The sequence below is a fragment of the Haliotis rufescens genome, unplaced genomic scaffold (genome assembly GCF_023055435.1).
Source record: "Haliotis rufescens isolate VD_foot unplaced genomic scaffold, xgHalRufe1.0.p SCAF_5, whole genome shotgun sequence".
Taxonomy (NCBI): Eukaryota; Metazoa; Mollusca; class Gastropoda; order Lepetellida; family Haliotidae; genus Haliotis; species Haliotis rufescens.
In genome coordinates, this window is record NW_025964223.1 from 23,018,696 (window position 1) to 23,039,722 (window position 21,027).

Here is a 21,027-nt window from a genome sequence, read left to right on the forward strand (position 1 = left end):
TTACAAAGTAGTTATGATGTCCATTTACATGTGACAAATATCGCGTTCGGTTTTAATGCTCGGGCCTGCCAATCATCGATAATTTCCTTCCTGTCACCTGATGTTTGGATTATCTTAATTCACTGTGCAAATCTTTGACTCTATAATGATACCTCTACCTATTTACTGTTTACTTTGTTCATGAAGTAGTTTGCGACCATAACGTAAATGTAACTTAGCATGCATTAAGATGAACATTTTGTATTGAACATTTCTCATCATCATATAAAACACACCTGGTCTTTGATAACTATGCGCGGGTAGGATTGATAAACATTTCTCTACATTATGTTCATACTTTATTACACTTCAGGTTTTCATAATACATCCGTCTTGGTTGAGGGTCTCCGGAGTTACTGGAACTACAACTTCAGCATCACAGCAGCTACTCCAGTTGGCAACTCAAGTGTCGTGTCTCTGGAAGGAAATGTCCGGACAAATGAATCAGGTATAATAATTTCATAATTCTTGCTAAACCGCACCGATGCTTGTGAGTTTTGCCAAAATGATTAACATCTGAAACTATACCACTTTTGTCTTCCTTCCATAACCAAACTGAAATGGTGTCCAGAGCGACAACTCAGTCTTGCAGATCCACAGCTTTTTTAGTATAAATTCTATTTCATAAATAATACTAATAGAGTTGAAATTAAGTTTCCTTTTAACATACTGCATAACTCAATATACTGTCACTGCAACTGATATGTAATTACATCACTTATTTAGGTAACATTATTTAATAGCAAATAGGGATCTATTTTCGACAGAATACATAACAGTTAACGCACCGGCCCATGTTAATTGTTTTGTTATCACTTTTTGACAATGAATCATAACCTAATGCTTATGAAAAATTCGGAACCGAACAATCGACTCTGTTTTTAGCAGATGTTATATTATTACTGTTATCAATTAAGAGCGTGTTTCATTCATAGTTCCTGGAAAGGTAGAAAATCTTCACATCGCTCAGATTCCAGACAACTTCACGAGCGTTGAAGTCTTCTTCTCTTGTCCCAATGAAACAGAAAGACACGGCGACATACAATATTACGCACTGTCGTATGATGCTCAGGTATGGTAAATATGTGCTTACGCTTCCAAACATGACGCTTTTTATGACTTTAATGACAAGAAAGTGTACGAATGTCAGATAACAGATAGTATATTTACATATACTACATACACACACACACACACACACACACACACACACACACACACACACACACACACACACACACACACACACACACACACACACACACACACACACACACACACACACACACACACACACACACACAAACAACACACAGACACACACACACACACACACACACACACAGGGGTTTAGGGAGGAAGGTTTCTGATTAGGATTGATATTTATGATGAGTCCATGTGCATTGAAAATAATATATTTTGTGTGTGATTATTCTGTTACATTCTGTTACAGGGAGAATATAATCACAACGTGACAGAAAATCCCCAAGGATTAAACATTTCAGCTGAGTCGAACTGTAACTACTCACGGGTTGTACCCGTCACAGCGCAAGTAGACTACATGTTCTCGGTGAGTTAGGGTAAACTGTGTGTACAAAGAAGGTTCACTATTGTATGTTCGCGTATGCAAATCATCCCGTTCCCCTTTAATACTTTTATAACCCCAATGAACTTAGCACTAAATATTTCAGATGATTCCATACACTTCTCTTGTAAACAAAGCAAAACTACATGCTGTTGACACTTGATAGAAGGACACCACGTGTCCAAGTGGGTACTTGATAATTGTTGCACTTGTTTAGATGTACATATGTGAAGGGTGGCATCCTAATGAAGCTCAGAAACCAATCTATCAGAAAAAGATAGTTAAATCCTAAGCTATATACCGCTTGGAGGATGGGTACTGGTTGTTTATGATATGTATTTTTCAAGTTAAGTGAACACTACATCATCCTCTTCAATTTCAGGTTGTAGCATATGATTCCTTTGCTGGGGATGTAGCAAATGTCAACTTCAGTATCAGCTTTTCTATACAATTCAGAGTAAAACGCGTTGTACGTATTCCTTAACTTACCTCCACTACAAACTAAGTGACAAACTTGATTTGATTACAGGTCCACGCATTCAACAAATACAATGGAACCGTTTCCGAAAAGAATTATACCACGCTTACTGGAGGTAAGTTAAACTGTTCTAAAAATGGGTCATATGTAAATATTACACCATGTTCATACTTGTTTTTAAAGTGAAAGGTCAACTTATGTTTACATTTGTTCAATTAGTGCACTGAGTGAGTGAGTCTGAACTCTGCTTTGAGGACATACCGGATATCCAAATGTAGTCATTGCATTATAAAACAATATGAAACGAATGAAACATTTTCTTCATAGGTCCATGTCTTATATGTGCATAACACGAATACTTACGTTTCCCTAGCGTCTGGTCCCGTGGCTAGTTTGGATGTATCGAATACAACGGCACATTCCATCAATGTTCGGTGGACCAAGCCATCACTTCCAAATGGCAACATCCTTGGGTATCTGATAAACGTTACATCCGGCGACAAACCTGACAGAGTTATAAATGTAACCTGTTACCGGTCTACGGAAGACGTGAGCATAACCATTGGTTACTCTTCCTCGTTTTCTGATCACAACACGATGTGAAAGCTCCATTCATTCTGTCTTAATGGAAATACATGTATATCAGTTTTTTATGGTTTTAACTCACGTTTGTCATCGACAATAAAATGCATAGTATAAAGAAGAGAATGAAAGCGTACAATTCTCCACAGTTACAGTAAAATTGCTATGATTCCGTCTGTGGATACTTCTATATGTGTAATTTCATGTTACAGAGAAAGCACGAATTTAAAGCAGTTGACACTTCAAATACGAAGAGTGCCGCTGTTGTCAACCAAGACGGAAATAAGCAATATGACTACAATATTACAGCCTTACTGTCTTATACTGACTACACAATAGTAATATACTGTGTTAACATAAACGGAACAGGGGAGGAGAGGAACACCTCTGTTCAAACAAACATGACTGGTAAGTGTGATGATGTTAATGTTATTTCTACCATGACACTGACGATACCTTGATTCTGATTGGTGAAACTATGATAAAATCAGGTATCTACTTCCAGAGAACTCGAAGAAGTGCATGTATAGCTTTGGCAGTAACATACAGTCAGATTTTATCGATAGCCCGGAGATGGAATAGGCAGGTTTGGCTCAGACGATTTCCTCGAGTCTCCATGGATAAGCTGGCATCAGTGTAAAATGCAGGATCTTTGACAGAGTTAAATATTTTGATACTGGCATCTGCGACGTCACTGCTATCTCTGTTGTAACCTTCCCAGCCTGATGTGAAGTTCAAACCAAGACTGCCCCCGGCTGACTGTTATTGAGTTTCAGCATATGTGACTTTGCTTTTCACGCAATCGAGACTGGTTGTTCTCTGGCGTTGACGTTTTCTATATATTTGGAAAGATGGTCCTTGGTGCTGAAGCTCACAGCATTTTCAATTACTTTAGATGAAAATGAATCTTTTGAGAAGGGCTGTACGACAACCTGCTTGAACATTTGTGGGAACTGGCCACTCATCAAGCTTTTGTTAAAAATACTTGTTATTGTCGGACAGACAGACAGATAAATAGATAGATAGATGGATAGATCTTTGACAAGGAGTGACGTTTATAGCGAGAGCCTGGTGTGTACAAGCTATAACCTTCAATATACCCAACCTGTCAATATTTTGTTTTTGTAGTTCCATCACAACCAAAGGTGTTGCAGGCCTTTGTGAACAGCTCGTCGAGTGTGACCCTGTGCTGGACCCCTGCCGACCACCAGGACGGACCCACTACCTACTACATTAAAGTAGGGGAAGAGACGAGCCTGAACTCACATACCTTCCAAGAGAAAGAGTATGTCACTGTCAGTGGTATGTATTATTTCACTTCGGATTGAATCGACTCTGCACAGCATCTAAAGATTTAAGTGATAACACACTCCTGCTATACAACTTTATGTTACAACCCTAGCACCGACATTTATGAGATTCTTAGTCCAGATTAGAGGGGTTGCTACCTCATGATCAGAATCGGGTCCACATGCGAGCTTCCTGATACAATTGAAGAGTAAATGCATTTGATTGTTAAGATCCTACACTGAGGGGTGTGTAATTCAGTCGCCTAAAATATGCAAACATTTAATTTGTCCACATACCTGTCTAGACATAGGTGAGGTGCCGACTTGGTGTACAAAATGACGAGGGCGAAAGCTTAGACATATTTTAGTTCGATTCTATTATTGCCTGTTTTGTCGTATAATATTTTTATAAGTACTTTGTTTCAGAAATTAATGTTAAAATGGAAATTAATGACCTAATACTTGACATCGAGTTTTGAAGGACGGTTGCTCACTCACCACCAACAATATTGTGATGGAAGTGAAAGTTAATTTGACTTCCTGAAATCCTACAGCTAGCATCATGTGGCACATGTGACCCCCCAAAAGTGGGCAGATCTAGAGCACTCTTTGCAAATCGCCAGAAACATTGATTGGAATGCACTTGTGACACGGAAGATTGAACCGCATCAGCAGATAGACGACTGGTGTTGATTAGTAAACCATGTAACTCGAGTTATTTTAAGGGGACTAGTCTGATAGTGTGTTACTAAATTTGACACTAAGCCCACATCGGACCCCGCTGCAGCCAGAACATTGTAATTTGTCTATCACTGTGGCAACACAGTGTGTTCATCGACTTTTCTGACTGGGTGTTTGTGGTTGTTAACAGTTTGATACCTTTCTTTTCATAATTTGTGAATTTAATGACTCGTGCCATTTAGATATATGTATGACAGCCTCTCCGAAACAATAAACAATTACAAAGTATTTATGATGTCCATTTACATGTGACAAATATCGCGTTCGGTTTTAATGCTCGGGCCTGCCAATCATCGATAATTTCCTTCCTGTCACCTGATGTTTGGATTATCTTCATTCACTGTGCTAATCTATGACTCTATAATGATACCTCTACCTATATTCTGTTTACCTTGTTCATGAAGTAGTTTGCAGCCATAACGTAAAAGTAACTTAGCATGTATTAAAATGAACATTTTGTATTGAACATTTGTCATCATCAAATACAACACACCTGGTCTTTGATAACTATGCGCGGGTAGGATTGATAAACATTTCTCTACATTATGTTCATACCTTATCAAACTCCAGGTTTTCATAATACATTCGTCTTGGTTGAGGGTCTCCGGAGTTACTGGAAGTACAACTTCAGCATCACAGCAGCCACTCCAGTTGGCAACTCAAGTGTCGAGTCTCTGAACGAAGCTGTCAGGACAGACGAGTCAGGTTTGTTTTGTTTGTTTTAAACATATACTCAACAACAAACGTTCCTCTGACACCAATATTTTAGTGTATTTTTCAAACAAGTAAAGTTTGGTTTTCAATATTGTAGTACGTGTATGGAATTAAGTCACAAAAACGCAACTGCTACAGAAAAGCATGCATTCGATGCACAAGTTGACTTTTATGCAAACCCCATGCATTTCACTACCCAAGAATGGGTACACAAATATGTGCGTCTACGGGATTCCATATGCATTGTTTAGCATCGTGCTGACAACAACCACTCAGTTAAACAACATAATTACGCAATTATTCAAGATTACGAAATGCCACGCCTGTCCGAAAATTAGCGTCTGCCCGCCATTGGTATGATTGAAGCAGGATATAGTCAACGTGATGTTGCAAGACAATTTAACACCATTTGGTGTTTATGGCAACGTTGGCAACAGACGAATGTAATCAGAGACCATCCACGGAGTGGCAGTAACCAATAATCGACAAGACAACTGGATTCGAACAACACACCTACGAAATCGATTCCAGCCAGCAACAGTGACAGCAAGAAGCATCCCTGGCCTACGACGAATATCTTCACAAACCGTAGGTCGTCGCCTAAGATGTGCAGGGCTTGTCGCTAGAAGCCCCGCCAGACGTCCCATTTTGACAGGAAACCACCGTCAAGCACGCCTACAGTGGTGCAGACAGAGTCTGCGCTGTACGGCAATGCAGTGAGGACAGTTCTATTCACTAACGAGTCTCGTTTTCACCTCAGCCACAGCGATGGACGGATTCGAGTCTACCGTCGAGGTGAACGTTACGTCAATCATTGTGTCATGGAAGAACATCGGTTCGGGGGCGGCAGCGTTATGGTATGGGGTGGGATAACAGCAAGCCAGAGGACCCGTTTGATAGTGGTAGAGGGAAATCTCAATGGACAGCATTCCCGCGACGAGATCATCGGCCCTGTTGTTCTACCGTTTTTGCGTCGACATGCCCCAGGCATTACCTTTCAACATGACAACGCCCGGCCTCATATTGCTCGACTTGTTCAGGATTCCCTTCAACAAAACAACGTGAATTTCATCCCCTGGCCGGTTAGCTCCCCTGATCTCTCACCAATCGAGCGCATGTAGGATGAGATGGATCGGCGCCTTCGACGTCAACCATGTGTTCCACAGACACTCCAGGAACTTCGAAACCTGCTCAAGCAGATATGGACAGATATCCCACAGGACTTTGTGCGGCGCCTGGTCTATTCCATGAGACGATGATGTGTTGCTTGCATCCCAACCAGAGGTGGACACACATGCTGTTGTTTTTTTTTATGAAATCACGCATTTTCTGAAGTCAGTATGGCAAATTAAACCATTTGAACACTTACGGGAGTCTTTCATCTGTTGCAAACCGAAATTGTTTCAGATTTGGTAAAAAACATAACTTTGCATCAATTCTTATTCAATGTCACAAGAACTTTTGTTGTTCAGTATATGTTATTGACACATATGGTCAACGGGATTGGGCAAAGGTTATCCAACTCAGGTGGCCCTTTCCCTAATGCATATGTAAGGACATTGATTATACATAAAAATACACATATACATACACTCATACACACAAACATACACATATACATGTTTACTAGTATATATATATATAGACATACATACATACATACATACATACATACATACATACATACATACATACATACATACATACATACATACATACATACATACATACATACATACATACATACGCGTATATATACTCTACCCCTAGTCTTTGAGAAGTCCCGGCCATGGTCAGACGTTGTTGACAGTCCCGTCATAACGTTACGAAGTGCAGTCAGATGTACACACAGCGACAAAACGAAACAAGGTAACAATTCAAACATATTTCTGACAAATCCAACTATTTTGATTTGTGGAAAAAGTTCCGAGCCGCAGAAGTCTACAAGCACAGATATGGCTACTGATCCTGCTTGGTTAGGACCAGAGTACTCGGAAAATTGTTTCGCAATTTATATCTTCAAAGTTGCCCAAACTTGTAAAACGCCTTACCTACGTCACAGTTAGACACTGATTTTCAGTATATGAGACTGTTCTTTTGATAATGATAGCAATTATCCCGGTAGTTTCTCCAGATTCCCGATGGTTCATTCTGACTCGATCGCCGAATGTTTGTTTGTAAACAGTGAAAGTAGTCCCTTCTTGACCTTTGATATCTGCATCTCTATCCGCACATGACCCCAACGGATATAATATTTATCCGTTGGCTTTATCCTGCCGAGAAACCTACCCATTATATGATAAACAGACATACATGTTCATATACATACATGCATACATATATACATACGTCTACACATATACATACATACACACACAGTCACATACATATTAAATTAACACAGAGAAATATATTTACATGAAAACATAAACATTAGGATGCAAAAATGACATAAACATACATACAATGCCCATATGAACACATTTTACTTGTATATACACATTGATACAAAAATACATGAGCACAAATACACATGCAAGTCTACATATATAATTACACAATCATACACACACTATATACATGTACATATACATACATATACGCATGTAGACACATATGTACATATATATACATAATTATACACATATACACACTTACATGCACTCTTACATACACACAAACACACACACACACACACATATATATATATATATATATATATATGTATGTGTGTGTGTGTGTGTGTGTGTGTACACTTACATATAACACATACATGTACACATATTTACACATTTACAACATATACATACCCGTATACATTATGTTTACAGACAGGGGCAGAGGCAGACGTACCCATGTATTCATATACATGCATGCATCAAAATAACCACACATAAACCCTGTAATTAAAATCGCATCATTTACTATGATGCGACAACCCCTTTGTGTGACGAACTGAGCTCACCTCCAAAGAAGTAGTGTCAGGTGAAGTTTGTAATCAACCACTAAGCGTCGAGGGTTCTAAATTATTGGTACGAGTGAGCAAAACATTGCGACCTGCATTTCCAAATTGTCTATGTCGAAATTAAATTGCCATCTTCCGAAAATAAAGGAAAAAGGCCACGCCTTTTTGTTGTGAATACACTAAGTTGTTTCTAAACGTCACGACATCTTCGCCCATCGAAAGAATATTTGTGTTCTGTGTGGATTTTCATTTGTTAAAATTTAAATCGAAATATCCGAATCGATGTAAAGTAATGAAGCCGAGTCGCTTTAAAAAACTGACATCTGGTTTGCTCAAATATCCGGTCCCGCACTTCTATGAATGATCTTAACGCAGACAGTTGTCCTGTCGGCATAAATATCTGATTTTAATGAGACTGACATGTTGTATGTCTGCAAGCACTAAATATATGTCGCAGGAAACATATAGTGTAAAACGTCTGTAAATGGCGAGAATGATTAAGAGTTCGTGAACATAAATAAGAAATCAATGAACATGAGAACAGACTTATTGACTGATTGATATTGTTTCAGTATCTTGTTTTTCTTTCACACCTGTGGTTGAGAAACCAATTTGAGATAACTTGTATCAAACATATGTGTGAGATCGAATTCCAGGCCCGTGAAAGGCTACTCCATGGTGATGACCTAAGGTCTGTTTATGACGGACTACTGTCCCGATTGTAAGTTATTGAAAAGTTTCTCGTGCTTCAGTCAAATGTTCATCTACGTCTGTGTTGAACGTTATGCCTTTTAGAGTGTAAACCCCCTGGAAGCCACATCCACATAAATGTCCCTCCTCTTCAATCCTCACTTCGATATGGAATACAATATTCAAAGTACACCAAACACACTAACTTCACAGTTTTGAATTCCCGCTTCTCTGATATCATTCACTGTCGTTTTAGGCAAAGCAAAAATACTGAAAGTGACCTCTGAAAATAAGGTACGTTGTAAATCTCCATTTGCAGCGTTATAAACTATGTGTTCAGAAATCTAAATATCGGATATTTACTCGAAGAATTGAATTTCAAACACAGCTTATTCGTGATCAAGGGTATCTGTTTTTCATCAAATCACTATTGATAATTCTGAAACGTTTCCGATAAGCCTAGACATTTTTGGAAAACACGCAAACACACGAAGAGTAGTTTCCGCCATCTATTGATAGTGTTTACAAAGTCACGCTCCACGTATGCTGGTAATGAGACGCCTATCAGCTCACGTATATTTCAAGCTGATCTGCGACACATACATCCCTGAATTTCTCATACATTTTAAAGTCAGATGACATATGGTCTTTGTCACCAATGCTAATTATCAAGCGAAATCAAGCGAAATAAATTAGGTGTGGAAACGAACACTGATGTCGGAAAAATTTAGATTTGACACTGTAGCATTTTTTCTTATTTTTAAAGATCTATTTGTCTAATTGTTGCATACAATGGCTCACGCGTTTGAGAATATTCATGGGAAGAGTATCGTAGCACAAATTATGGAATATTATTACAAATATATACATTACAATGATCAGATAAATTTAACAGAAATCGTAAAGGTTCTTCTGTAACGCAATGACTGACGCAAAATCACGCACAACTTTTCTCTTGGTTGCACTGGAAAACATAAAACAAATAGCAGGACTTAGATTGTCTGATTGTTTCTGATTACTTACATGACACATTAATGTATATACGATTCCTCACTCAACGAAAATGATATCGATCTCTATAAATCCCGCGTACTGTTGTCAGTGAACACGCCATTTTGTAAAAGTCGGTCACCGGTAGTGATGTCATACGGATGTTGTACATATTTGGTAAAAACAATTTAGGTGAAAAATATTAACTCGGGTGTGTATGAAACAGATTACTGCACTCGCGCCTGTCAGATACCATTTATCTCACAAGTCGTTGTTTCAAAGCGAATCAAACTCACTTTTGCTCGTTAGATACGTTTTCAACCAATTTGTTGTGAGATAACTGGCATCTGACAGACACTCGTGTAGTTTCTCTATATCACAGCTCGTCGTCGGCTACACGTGAATGACCACAGTGAGGCGGTGGTGTAAAATGTGAAGCATTCACCAATTCAAATGACGTCAATAGATTCACCTGACAACTTGACCTCGGGGAGAAGGACAAATGTAATAATCACAACAATCAATGTTATTTGTTTTAAAATATTTGACTTCATTCAGACCCGTTGCAGTTTTGTAACGTATTTAGTGAGAAATCCTGGGTCTTTAAGTGAATCTGATTTTGCAAAACACAAAGCAGGTGCATATCCTGTCGCACATCAGTTCTTGTCATAATCCTATCAAGTGATTTCGAACCCCAGACTCGCCCTCATTATATTCTAATTCCTGCTAAACCGTACAGGTGCTCGTGGGTTTTACCAAACTGTGACATGTACAATGTACCATTGCGGTCTTTCTTCCCTAACCAGGTAGAAATGCTGTCCAAAGTGACAACTCAGTCTTGCAGATCCGAATATCCACAGCTTTTTAGCATAAATACTATTTTGAATCGTCTCATGGTTAATACTACAGTAAAATACGGTTATAACGAACTGACGGATATAACGAACTTACTTTTGGGTCCCGACTATTTGCTGTTGTATTACTGTATATATGCTTATAACGAACTACGGTTATAACGAACTAAAATTAGTAGTCCCTTTGAGTTCGTTATAACCGTACTTTACTGTAATAGAATTTACTCATTTTAATAATTATGTTAACATTTTTGCATAACTCGATGCACTTTCAATGAAACAGAAATAATTACAATCTGAATATAATTACATCACTTATTGAGGTAACAATTATTTAAGGGCAACCACCTGTTTTCGACAGCATCCCTTAACGCACCGGCCCATCTTGATTGTTTTGTTATCACTTTTTGATAGTGATTTATAAACACGTGTTCATGATATAGTCGGAACCATATAATCAACTATGCTTTCAGCTGAGATTATATTTTTACTGTTATCAATAAAGAGCGTGTTTCATTTATAGCTCCTGGAAAGGTAGAGAATCTTCTCATCGCTCAGATTTCAGACAACTTCGCGAGTTTGGAAGTCTTCTTCTCCTGCCCCAACGAAACAGAAAGACACGGCGACATTAAATATTACATACTGTCGTATGATGCTCAGGTATGTCTTACTGATGGTAAAAATGTGCAGAGGAACATATTATATCACTATAATCAGAAAAGGCGCAGGTATGACGTACACGTTTACTTTTATCCAAATCCTGCCTTTGTCCACGTTTATAAATAATTTGTATATACAACTTGAGAAAGATGTATGAATGAAATGGATATTCAGTACAAGTAAATTTATATTATATGTACTGTGCGCGATTATTATGTGGACTGTGTGCGAATATTATTTTGCATTTTGACAGGTAGAATATACCCACAACGTGACAGAAAATCATCAAGGATTGAACATTTCTACTCGACCTGAGTCGAACTGTAACTACGCAAGGGTTGTACCCGTGACGGCAGATGTAAACTACATGTTCTCGGTGAGTTAGGACGAACTGTGTCCTCCAGTTACCCTTTAATACGTTATACGCCCAAAGAAGGTACCTCAAAAGAAGGTAGTTAAATCGGTTCTGTAGGATCGGTTCTGGATATTCATCATATATATTTCTAGTAAACTGAACACTACATCATCTTTCAATTACAGGTTGTAGCTCATGATTCGTATGCTGGGAATGAAACAACTGAATATTATTTTGCAAACGTTGGGCGTACGTATGTTTCCGACATTTCAATCACATAGGATACTTCAATGATGTACTACTTGTAGCACACACGTACATGCAGCTGTCATGTTAGTGTGAATATAAGTCATTCAAAAAATACAATGGAAGTGCCTTCATAGTATAAATGTTTATCCCATTAAAGACCCATTTCTGTCATCGCGTATGTCGAGTTCTATTTATTAATAAAAACGGTATCGTCCCACTGCCGTATTCATTGTTCAACAGAGCCAGGGAGTGTATCAGATTTTACGAGCACGTCCACCACCAGCAGCTCCATCAGTCTGTCCTGGAAGCCTCCCAGATTTACCAATGGCTTTATCCTTGGATATGTCCTGCATGTCCACACAGAAGACGGGGCGTGTCAGCAGGCTGTGCACATTGTCTGTACTGACTGCCAGTCTCATGGAACCATCAGAGTGAGTACACCAAACAGAATATGAAGGAAACTTGATTATACTTCCATCTTTCCGGGTCGTAGACATTTGAGGTATATTCTGTCAAAACGTTATACTATCCGTGTGTGAGTTTCAATTCAGATCGAGGTCAAACGTCTTGTCTTAACGTGTAGAAGGATGGCATCGGTTGGATGATTCTACGTTCTTCTGGATATATACACATGCACAAAAGTTAAGCGCCACCATATTCATACTCTCTTGATTTCACGTGTGGGAATCGGAAATACGAAATATGATGATGTATGACTGAATTAGGCTTCCATAGTTTCATGAACCCAAATTTGTCCAGATACCACAAGGAAAGCGTGCTTTACGTGTTGCTACCCTATAAATAGTGAAAATCAAGTTTCAGACACGTGGTTGCATTTTGCTCCTGTGTGAGATTCCCTTTCCAATAGAGGTTGAAAATCAGCCATGGTGAGGAGAAAGTTAACGAACGCTGAAAGCTGGCAAGTGATAGGCATGAAAAATGCTGGCATGTCATGCAGGGCCATTGCAAGACAAATGGGTCGTCATCACAGTGTTATCAATCGTTTGGTTGTCAATGATGTCTATGACAGGCATAGGTCTGGTAGGCCAAGAAAGACCTCTTACAGAGAGGATAGACGTCTTTTCAGGATAGTCAGACAAAATCCAGTCTGTCATGATTTGGGGTTGTATTTCCTACGGCTGCAAACTTCCGCTCGTGGAAACCTCAATGGCCAACAATACCAAGATGCCGTTCTTCGTCAAGTGGTAGTCCCTCATTTTGACAACCATCATCTTCAGACAAGACCTGTTTACATGGACGACAATGCTAGACCACACAGATCTCGGGCAGTTTTGGCTTATTTGCGTCAAGAAGCTATTGCCACTCTTCCTTGGCCTGTTGTCCGGATCTTAATCCGATTGTGCATCTCTGGAACATTCTGGGCCGGAAAATCAGACATCGTGATCCCCAAATTCAAAATCTCGCTGGACTTGAAGCCGCACTTCATGAAGAATGTATCCGTTTGCCTCAGAGAAGCATTCAACGACTTGTAATGAGTATGATGCGTAGAGTTGAAGCAGTGGTCAATGTCCGTGGATCATACACACGTTACTGACGTTTCTGTCTTGCAAAAGACTCTGCACTCCCCAGGGTGTCTATGTGACACCTGATATGGTCTGCTGATATCATGACAGTTACATGACAAAAAAAGTTTTTCAATGTTTTCTGATCCTTCAATTTCTGGTCTTCGGTAAAATTCCATTCTGCTCATATTCTTTTGGAACAGAAGATAAACTTGTTTTGGGAAAACTTTTGCATCACATGAATATGCTAAATATTTTAATAATATAAATATAACTTGATGAAAATGTTTTAATGCCATGAATACATGTATCATGTAAAGTGAAAGATGCTGAATCCATTAAACTGACACCAATTTAGACACATTGTGTTACGCACAATACTAAACATCTCTCATGTCATTGAACTGGTGTATCTTAAGTTCAAACTACCTTGGGGCAGAGGAGAAGGTTTGGGTTCATTATCATTCACACATCATGACTGGGTTCGATCTTAACTTTGGAATATGTATAAAGTTCATCATTGATGCACCACACATTGATGGCTGTAACGCTATTTAGGTCATTCCTGTAATATTGAATATGAAAGCATAAATCCATAGATTCACTCACTGAACGTGTCTTAATACAGAATTGTCCGTATTTCGTGCTTACATTAAAATATTACATGTTTCTTTCTCTAAAATCTAAAGTGGCATGGTAAGGAGAAATGGATGTACGATTTATGTGTCTAAATGTGTCCGTTTTGGATAGAAAACACAAATGCACAAATGTTAACAAATCTATTCACCAGTGTATTTGCCCCTTGATTTGAATCCATGTGTTCACGATTGTTTTGACTATAACGTTGTATTCCTTCGTAATTATATCATACATTTTATTGGCTAGTTCAGGTAGAGGATTTAACTTTTCATATTTCCCGACATGCCCGTTGGCAAAGACTGGAAATGTCTTCCGCCAACTATAACGTCGCCTACCCTTTGTCTCACGTTCAAAGTGTCCTTGGGCAGTGGTTAGCTTTTGGGTTTAATCATTCTCGGATTCATTTTCCAACATGGCATATATGTGTGTGATGCCCATCATTGATGTACCACACGTATTTGTATTATGATATCGATATCAAGGGCATTAATGTAATATTGATAATGAAAGCGTAAATCCGCCATCTCAACGTATCTAGAATGAAGAATAATTGTCCGAATTTCATGCTAACATTTAAAGGTCACATGTTTCTCAAAAATCGAAAGTGGAGAGTGTATAGGTATATCTCTATTGGATGCAAAATACAAATGTACACCTGAAATATGCTAACAGTTGTATCAATATTACCATAATGTGTCCATTGATTTGCAGACCATATTTTCACGATTTCCTGACTATCATGATTTTTTTCTTCGATACCGAATCATACATCCTATTGGTTTGTTCAGGTAGGGGATGAAATGTGTCGTATTTCCCGACATGCCAGTGGACAAAGACCGGAAACGTCTCTCACCAACTACAACGTCACCTCCCTTTTGTCTTTCACTAACTACACCATCACTGTGGCTGCTGTCAATAACTTCAGCATCGGGAATAACGTTTTCCTTGCTATACGGACAGACACTGATGGTAAACACATTGCATATGACATCAAATCCATTCACATTGTGTAATGTCGACTCATTTTTACCAATTGCAACGAGATGAAAGATAAAGCCATTTTTAATTCATCAGAATTAACAGGGAAAAATAAAATATGAATTATATCCATATACATGACAAGAAATATAAATTCAGTGTGTGGTCGAATTTAATTCATGGTGCTTTCCTTGACTTCTAGTCCCAGCGATGCCAGGAAATCTCTTTGTCACTGTGTTGAACGCATCAGCAGTGGAGGTTACCTGGACACCCCCAGTTCACAAGTCCGGACCTATGAATTACACCATCCTCGTACAGCAGGCTACGGGAAGACAATCTTCAACGTTCGAGAACATGGAAAACGTAACTGTAAACGGTACGTGTATATTTAAAGTGACAACGACCCAACAAATAACCAGAATATAAATGACGATAATGTTATATTGACTTATATAAATGATTTATATTATTAGCAACGTGTATGTGTATTTATCATATAATGGGTAGGTTTCTCGGCAGGATAAAGCCAACGGATAAAAACGATATCCGTTGGGGTCATATGCGGATAAAGATGCAAATATCAAAGGTCAAGTAGGGACTACTTTTACTGTTTATAAACAAACATGGCGTCGTCCTTGTCATTCGGCGATCGAGTCAGAATTAACCATCGGGAATATGGATAAACTACAGGGATAATTGCTATCATTATCAAAAGAACAGTCATATAAACTGAAAATCAGTGTCTAACTGTGACGTAGCTAAGGCATTTTATAAGTTTTGGCAACTTTGGCGATATAGTCAAGCGGGATCAGTAACCATATCTGCAGCTTGAAACCTTCTCCACAAATTAAAATAGTTGGATTTGGCCGAAATATGTTTGAATTGTTACCTTGTTTCGTTTTGTCGCTGTGTGTACATCTGACTACACTTCTTAACGTTATGACAGGACCGACCGACTGTCAACAACGTCTGACCGTGGCCGTGACGTCTCATTGACTAGGGTTAGAGTAGCTTCCCTTTGACAAAGGGCAGTTACTCTAGCGGACAGACCGATGGATTGCCGCGAAAGGCAATTAAAAACAATTGTTGTTTTGCGTATATGTTGCTTCGCCACTGTATAAGAAACATATTTCAGTTGGAACTATATTGGTTTCTGTCACTGTCCGACTGACACATCACTTACCCTGTGACGTAATAAATATTAATGCGCGCATTCCAGGAAAACTCGCAATGTTTCGGTAATGTTTGTGAGAGAGGGAAAGCGATTTTGAAGCACAGAATTAAAGAATGACATTATATGATAAAGAGGTTATCACGCTTGTGTGTTTGGGGATGGTAAATATCCTGTATTAGGAATAAACACTATGTATTCAGCTCGCCAAGGCTCGCTAAATACAATGTTTATTCCTAATGCAGGATATTTACCATCCCCAAATTAAACACACTCGCGTGATAACCTCTATTTATGTGTATCTCTCTTTATCATGAGTCCTTGTAACTTTGTTATTCATTTAATTATTATTATTAATTGTAATGTCATTATAAGGAAATCAGTGCTGGTTATATATATCGACTCATGCTGAAAATAACAACCCAAGAAAACCATCATTATATGTATTTTCGAAAAGACGCATTTACATAATAGTTTTTAGTTGCATTATTTGAAACAGTTTATACAATTAATTACAGTGAAAGCGGTATTTGTAGGCAATCATCAATGCACGATTGAATTATTTGGGCATTTATTAACATGGGCGTTAGGATTGCCTAGTGTTTAAAGCATTAGATCGTCACGCCAAATACCGGGCGGGATTGCCTACACATGTGTTCAGGTTGTGTTCTCTTTGTAACAAAAAAATGCTTCGTATGGTTTCTACCTGCTGTGAATATCAGTTACAGTTTTCATTAACACAAAATAATAAGGAGAGGTCTTCCTTTCACACCAATTCGGGTGTTCTGCCCTTCAGGTTACGATTCATCTGAAAGAACTATCGAGGGTCTGTTGAGTTCATGGAGGTACATGTTCAACATTACAGCCCGAACAGCCAAAGGAGATTCCCTTCCTGTTGTCTCAGGAAGTTACATTCTCACTCAGGAATCCAGTATGTATTGTTTTACCAATATTAATGCAATATATTGTCATTATCGTTTTTTAAGATCATCATATAGTTCTTTGTTCAACGTCTTGCAAAAATGTTTAGGTATTCCTTGTTATATCCGTGTATATGGTTCTTAATGCCTATTAATGTGTACATAATGCATTTTATCATTTCATAACATTATAACAGAGCCTTGTGAAGTACAGAATTTGAACGTTTCATCAATTCCTGACAACTTTACGGCTGTGAAGCTCACCTGGGACTGTCCCAAGGAAAGAGAAAGGAACGGATTTATAAAAAATTACACCATACAGTATTCGGGTCCGGTACGGTACCATTGTGTTCACCAAACTCCAAAAAAACAACAACAAAAAACATCACAACTGAATCGTGTAAAAGACTCTGATCTAATCGTCAGTCACATAGTTCATATGGCAACAATACCTGAGTTTGATAATTGCCCAGGGGTGGTACCAAGCAGGATATGGAAATAAGTATATTTATCGATTTATTCAGATCTGTCTGCTAAGAACATAAATTATTCGCATACATCATTCTAATTTGTTAAGATTTACAATTAACGAGAATGAATGTAATTTTGAGGTAATTACCGTGATCGGTAGACATTCACCCTAAAAGCTAAATGTTCATGAATATTGTAATACGGAAACACTTAATTACAAATGTGTAAATGTACACGACACCGTGAATGTATAAACTAACAACTAACAACTTATCAGTAATTATATCTGCAATAACAAAGTAACACTGATGTCTAGGGAGCGGTACCTATGGTGTATGGCCACTATGAACCTGAGGATCCGTGTGATAATACTCATACAGCCATATTACCAGTACGGCCAGAACACAACTACACATTCAAAGTAAGAAAGTAACGAGCGCTTGTACGTCTGTATACGCTACTTTCAATTCTTTTTACTGGCCCAGCGTAGCCTGTGTATGAAAATCCTTTTATTTGCCACGATAGGTTCGTTATATACATGTACATATATCTTCTTAATGATTTGTTTAATGTTTTATCGTTAAAAGTGGTGAAGAAAAATGCATCCTGCTTTAAGTAACACATATTCTATTCTATTCTGTCGTCCAACGAATGCAGTTTCACTAATTTTTTGGGTGTTTACTCTGATATCCCGAACATGCATATCGTGATGTTTGTTACCATTCTAACTTTTGTTGATGAGGTTTTCGCAAATGCAGCATATCAAGGCAGTCAGAGGTTGTCACATGTGTACAACAGTGTTGCCAGCAGTAAGTACACAGCATTTGATATAGCTAGCGCTCATACCATATTGTGACTTACACACTTTCACCAGCAGTTAGTTTGGAAGTACGCAGTTATTTGCAGAGTCTCCCATCTGTCACGTCGTTAGATAAAGTATTGTCGTGTTAATACGTTTATGTAAGCGAAGTTACCTTTGCCCTACAAAATCAATTCCAAAGTTATATTGTTTAGGCATGAAACCGGAAACTATAACCAATAATATACGCTGGTATGTATTGAACACTACGTTTCAACTTGCATTCAACGTATTTGGACCTAAGGCTTATGTACAATAAACTTCATTGCATATTTTTTATTTCACTACCCCTGTTGCAGGACCTTCTCTGAAGCCTGCCTCTGACATATTCGTCAGTACAAACGCCCTGACAAGCTCTACTGACACGTCTGTTACTGTAACATTTAATGTACATCTCCTCACGGACACTTCAAACGGAGAAATCATTGCTGCAGGAATTCTGGTATTGAAGAATCAAGGTAGGATAGGCATCAACTGAATCGTTTTGGAACTAATTAAAACTGATAATCTGAATGTTATTGACAGTATGCATATTTCTTGACATACACCGAACTGACAATCAACAAACATACAAACATGAAGATGCGGAGTATTTACTCCATGCCTGAGGCACATTTTGTTATGTACTGGCTTTTGTAGTGGTATTCTACATTATTTTGTGTTTCTATGCTTTCTTGAAAATGGAACGTTCTATGTATACTTGTGTGTTACTGACAAACTTACACAATGTGATTCTAGTTATTACATACCCTGCGGTGAGACAGATGAATCAGTTTAATATATCTTATAACTGAGATTAACAGTGATGCCACTTCACAGCATAATGATCGCAAGGTACATGTACAATGACTGATCCTTGAAATAATTATTATCTTCGAATCATACAGATGAAGAATATATCAAAAACCGAAAATCTGTTATCCTATAAAGCTGGTAATCTCACACACACACACACACACACACACACACACACACACACACACACACACACACACACACACACACACACACACACACACACACACACACACACATTTTTCAAGCCTGTGCTGTATTTTGTCTCAACGACATCCACAGATGAATCTAAACGCCCAGACGATTTAAGGGCCTGGAACACATGGAATAACTGGTATAAATGGCGACAAAATGGCTTCAAGGGATCCTACCGACCGTCACCGCATAACCTGGCACACAACAGACACAGGAGGGGCGTTAAACAGGGTATAACACGGAAACCCTTTCTCACCTTATCATTATTAGTTATAACATGTTCTTTTATTCGTGAATATGGATATATTTGCATTTAATTTGAGGATTTGCAACAAAAGCCATTGTTCAAATGTGTTTTTGTCCATATGGTTCCAAATATATGAGAAACACAAACTCAGTGCATGATTTTGATTCTCTCTTTAATGCATGAACATTGAGTCAATGATAACATCTGAAGTATCTTCACAGAAATCAGAAATATAATTATTTATAAATATTTGTTATAATAGCAAATGGGATAGATATTACACTTAACAAGTTCTTCAAATTTGTTTCAGGCAGCACAATCAATGAGGACCTGTATTCTTATGTGGTCGGAGAAGAAAGTAATTGTGAAAAGGAGCCCTACATATTCTGCAATGGACCTCTGGAACCAGCAACCGTATACATGTAAAATAGATATTTTTGAAGCGGAGCTTCTTAAGAGTGAAAACTTAACACGATTATCGAGACAGTAAAACTCTTTGCAGCAATTAATGTTCATACAATAAAAGTCATTATTAGATGTTTATAACCTGATAGGAATATTTGACCTATGGTATAATGTGGATATCTTGTGAATGATACATATACCTTTCTTGAGTTAAACTTGTGGTACGTATGTTTATTCAGTAAAAACTGTTTTTTAAACCCGTCGATAAAACTGATTATTATATAATTGGCAGTGGCATTGGCAAATTTATTAGTGAAATACATTTCTGCCACGAGATGATAGACTGATATCTTCACTCTCGGGAAAGTTAATTTGTATATCGACATGGGCAAAGTTCAACAACACTTGTGATGGCTCAAGGTCAGCATCGCTCATATTCCAGGGTTATAGGCGTGGCTTGTACACAAACAGGATGTTCATCGACTGATATGTTCGGTCACTTCAAAACGAAAGGTAATCATGCATACATACATATAATGAGATACAACTACATACGAGTACAAGCACTTGTTTTGATGAATAAAGTGTAGTACATTGCCGAACTGTACGTTTTGACAAAAGTAGTTTAGACTG

General features: G+C 38.2%; 1 protein-coding gene across 6 annotated transcripts in view; it reads left to right on the forward strand.

The window, feature by feature from the left end:
* LOC124111740 (phosphatidylinositol phosphatase PTPRQ-like) overlaps window positions 1-21,027 on the forward strand; it is a 247,471-nt gene that overhangs the window by 144,846 nt on the left and 81,598 nt on the right. The window contains exons 32-53 of one of the 6 annotated variants that reach the window (XM_048384537.1): window positions 353-487; window positions 975-1,111; window positions 1,493-1,609; window positions 2,154-2,217; window positions 2,476-2,651; window positions 2,897-3,092; window positions 3,813-3,986; window positions 5,285-5,419; window positions 11,451-11,587; window positions 11,841-11,963; window positions 12,128-12,191; window positions 12,432-12,622; window positions 15,142-15,322; window positions 15,534-15,707; window positions 17,299-17,433; window positions 17,620-17,756; window positions 18,210-18,314; window positions 18,636-18,702; window positions 19,052-19,210; window positions 19,830-19,973; window positions 20,300-20,411; window positions 20,837-20,907. The exons of 4 other annotated variants lie outside the window; for them this stretch is intronic. In XM_048384537.1, coding sequence (XP_048240494.1) covers window positions 353-487; window positions 975-1,111; window positions 1,493-1,609; window positions 2,154-2,217; window positions 2,476-2,651; window positions 2,897-3,092; window positions 3,813-3,986; window positions 5,285-5,419; window positions 11,451-11,587; window positions 11,841-11,963; window positions 12,128-12,191; window positions 12,432-12,622; window positions 15,142-15,322; window positions 15,534-15,707; window positions 17,299-17,433; window positions 17,620-17,756; window positions 18,210-18,314; window positions 18,636-18,702; window positions 19,052-19,210; window positions 19,830-19,973; window positions 20,300-20,411; window positions 20,837-20,907 — 2,934 coding nt within the window. The remainder of the gene's footprint in view (window positions 1-352; window positions 488-974; window positions 1,112-1,492; window positions 1,610-2,153; window positions 2,218-2,475; window positions 2,652-2,896; window positions 3,093-3,812; window positions 3,987-5,284; window positions 5,420-11,450; window positions 11,588-11,840; window positions 11,964-12,127; window positions 12,192-12,431; window positions 12,623-15,141; window positions 15,323-15,533; window positions 15,708-17,298; window positions 17,434-17,619; window positions 17,757-18,209; window positions 18,315-18,635; window positions 18,703-19,051; window positions 19,211-19,829; window positions 19,974-20,299; window positions 20,412-20,836; window positions 20,908-21,027) is intronic. One more of the 6 variants, XM_048384535.1, reaches the window with a different exon arrangement.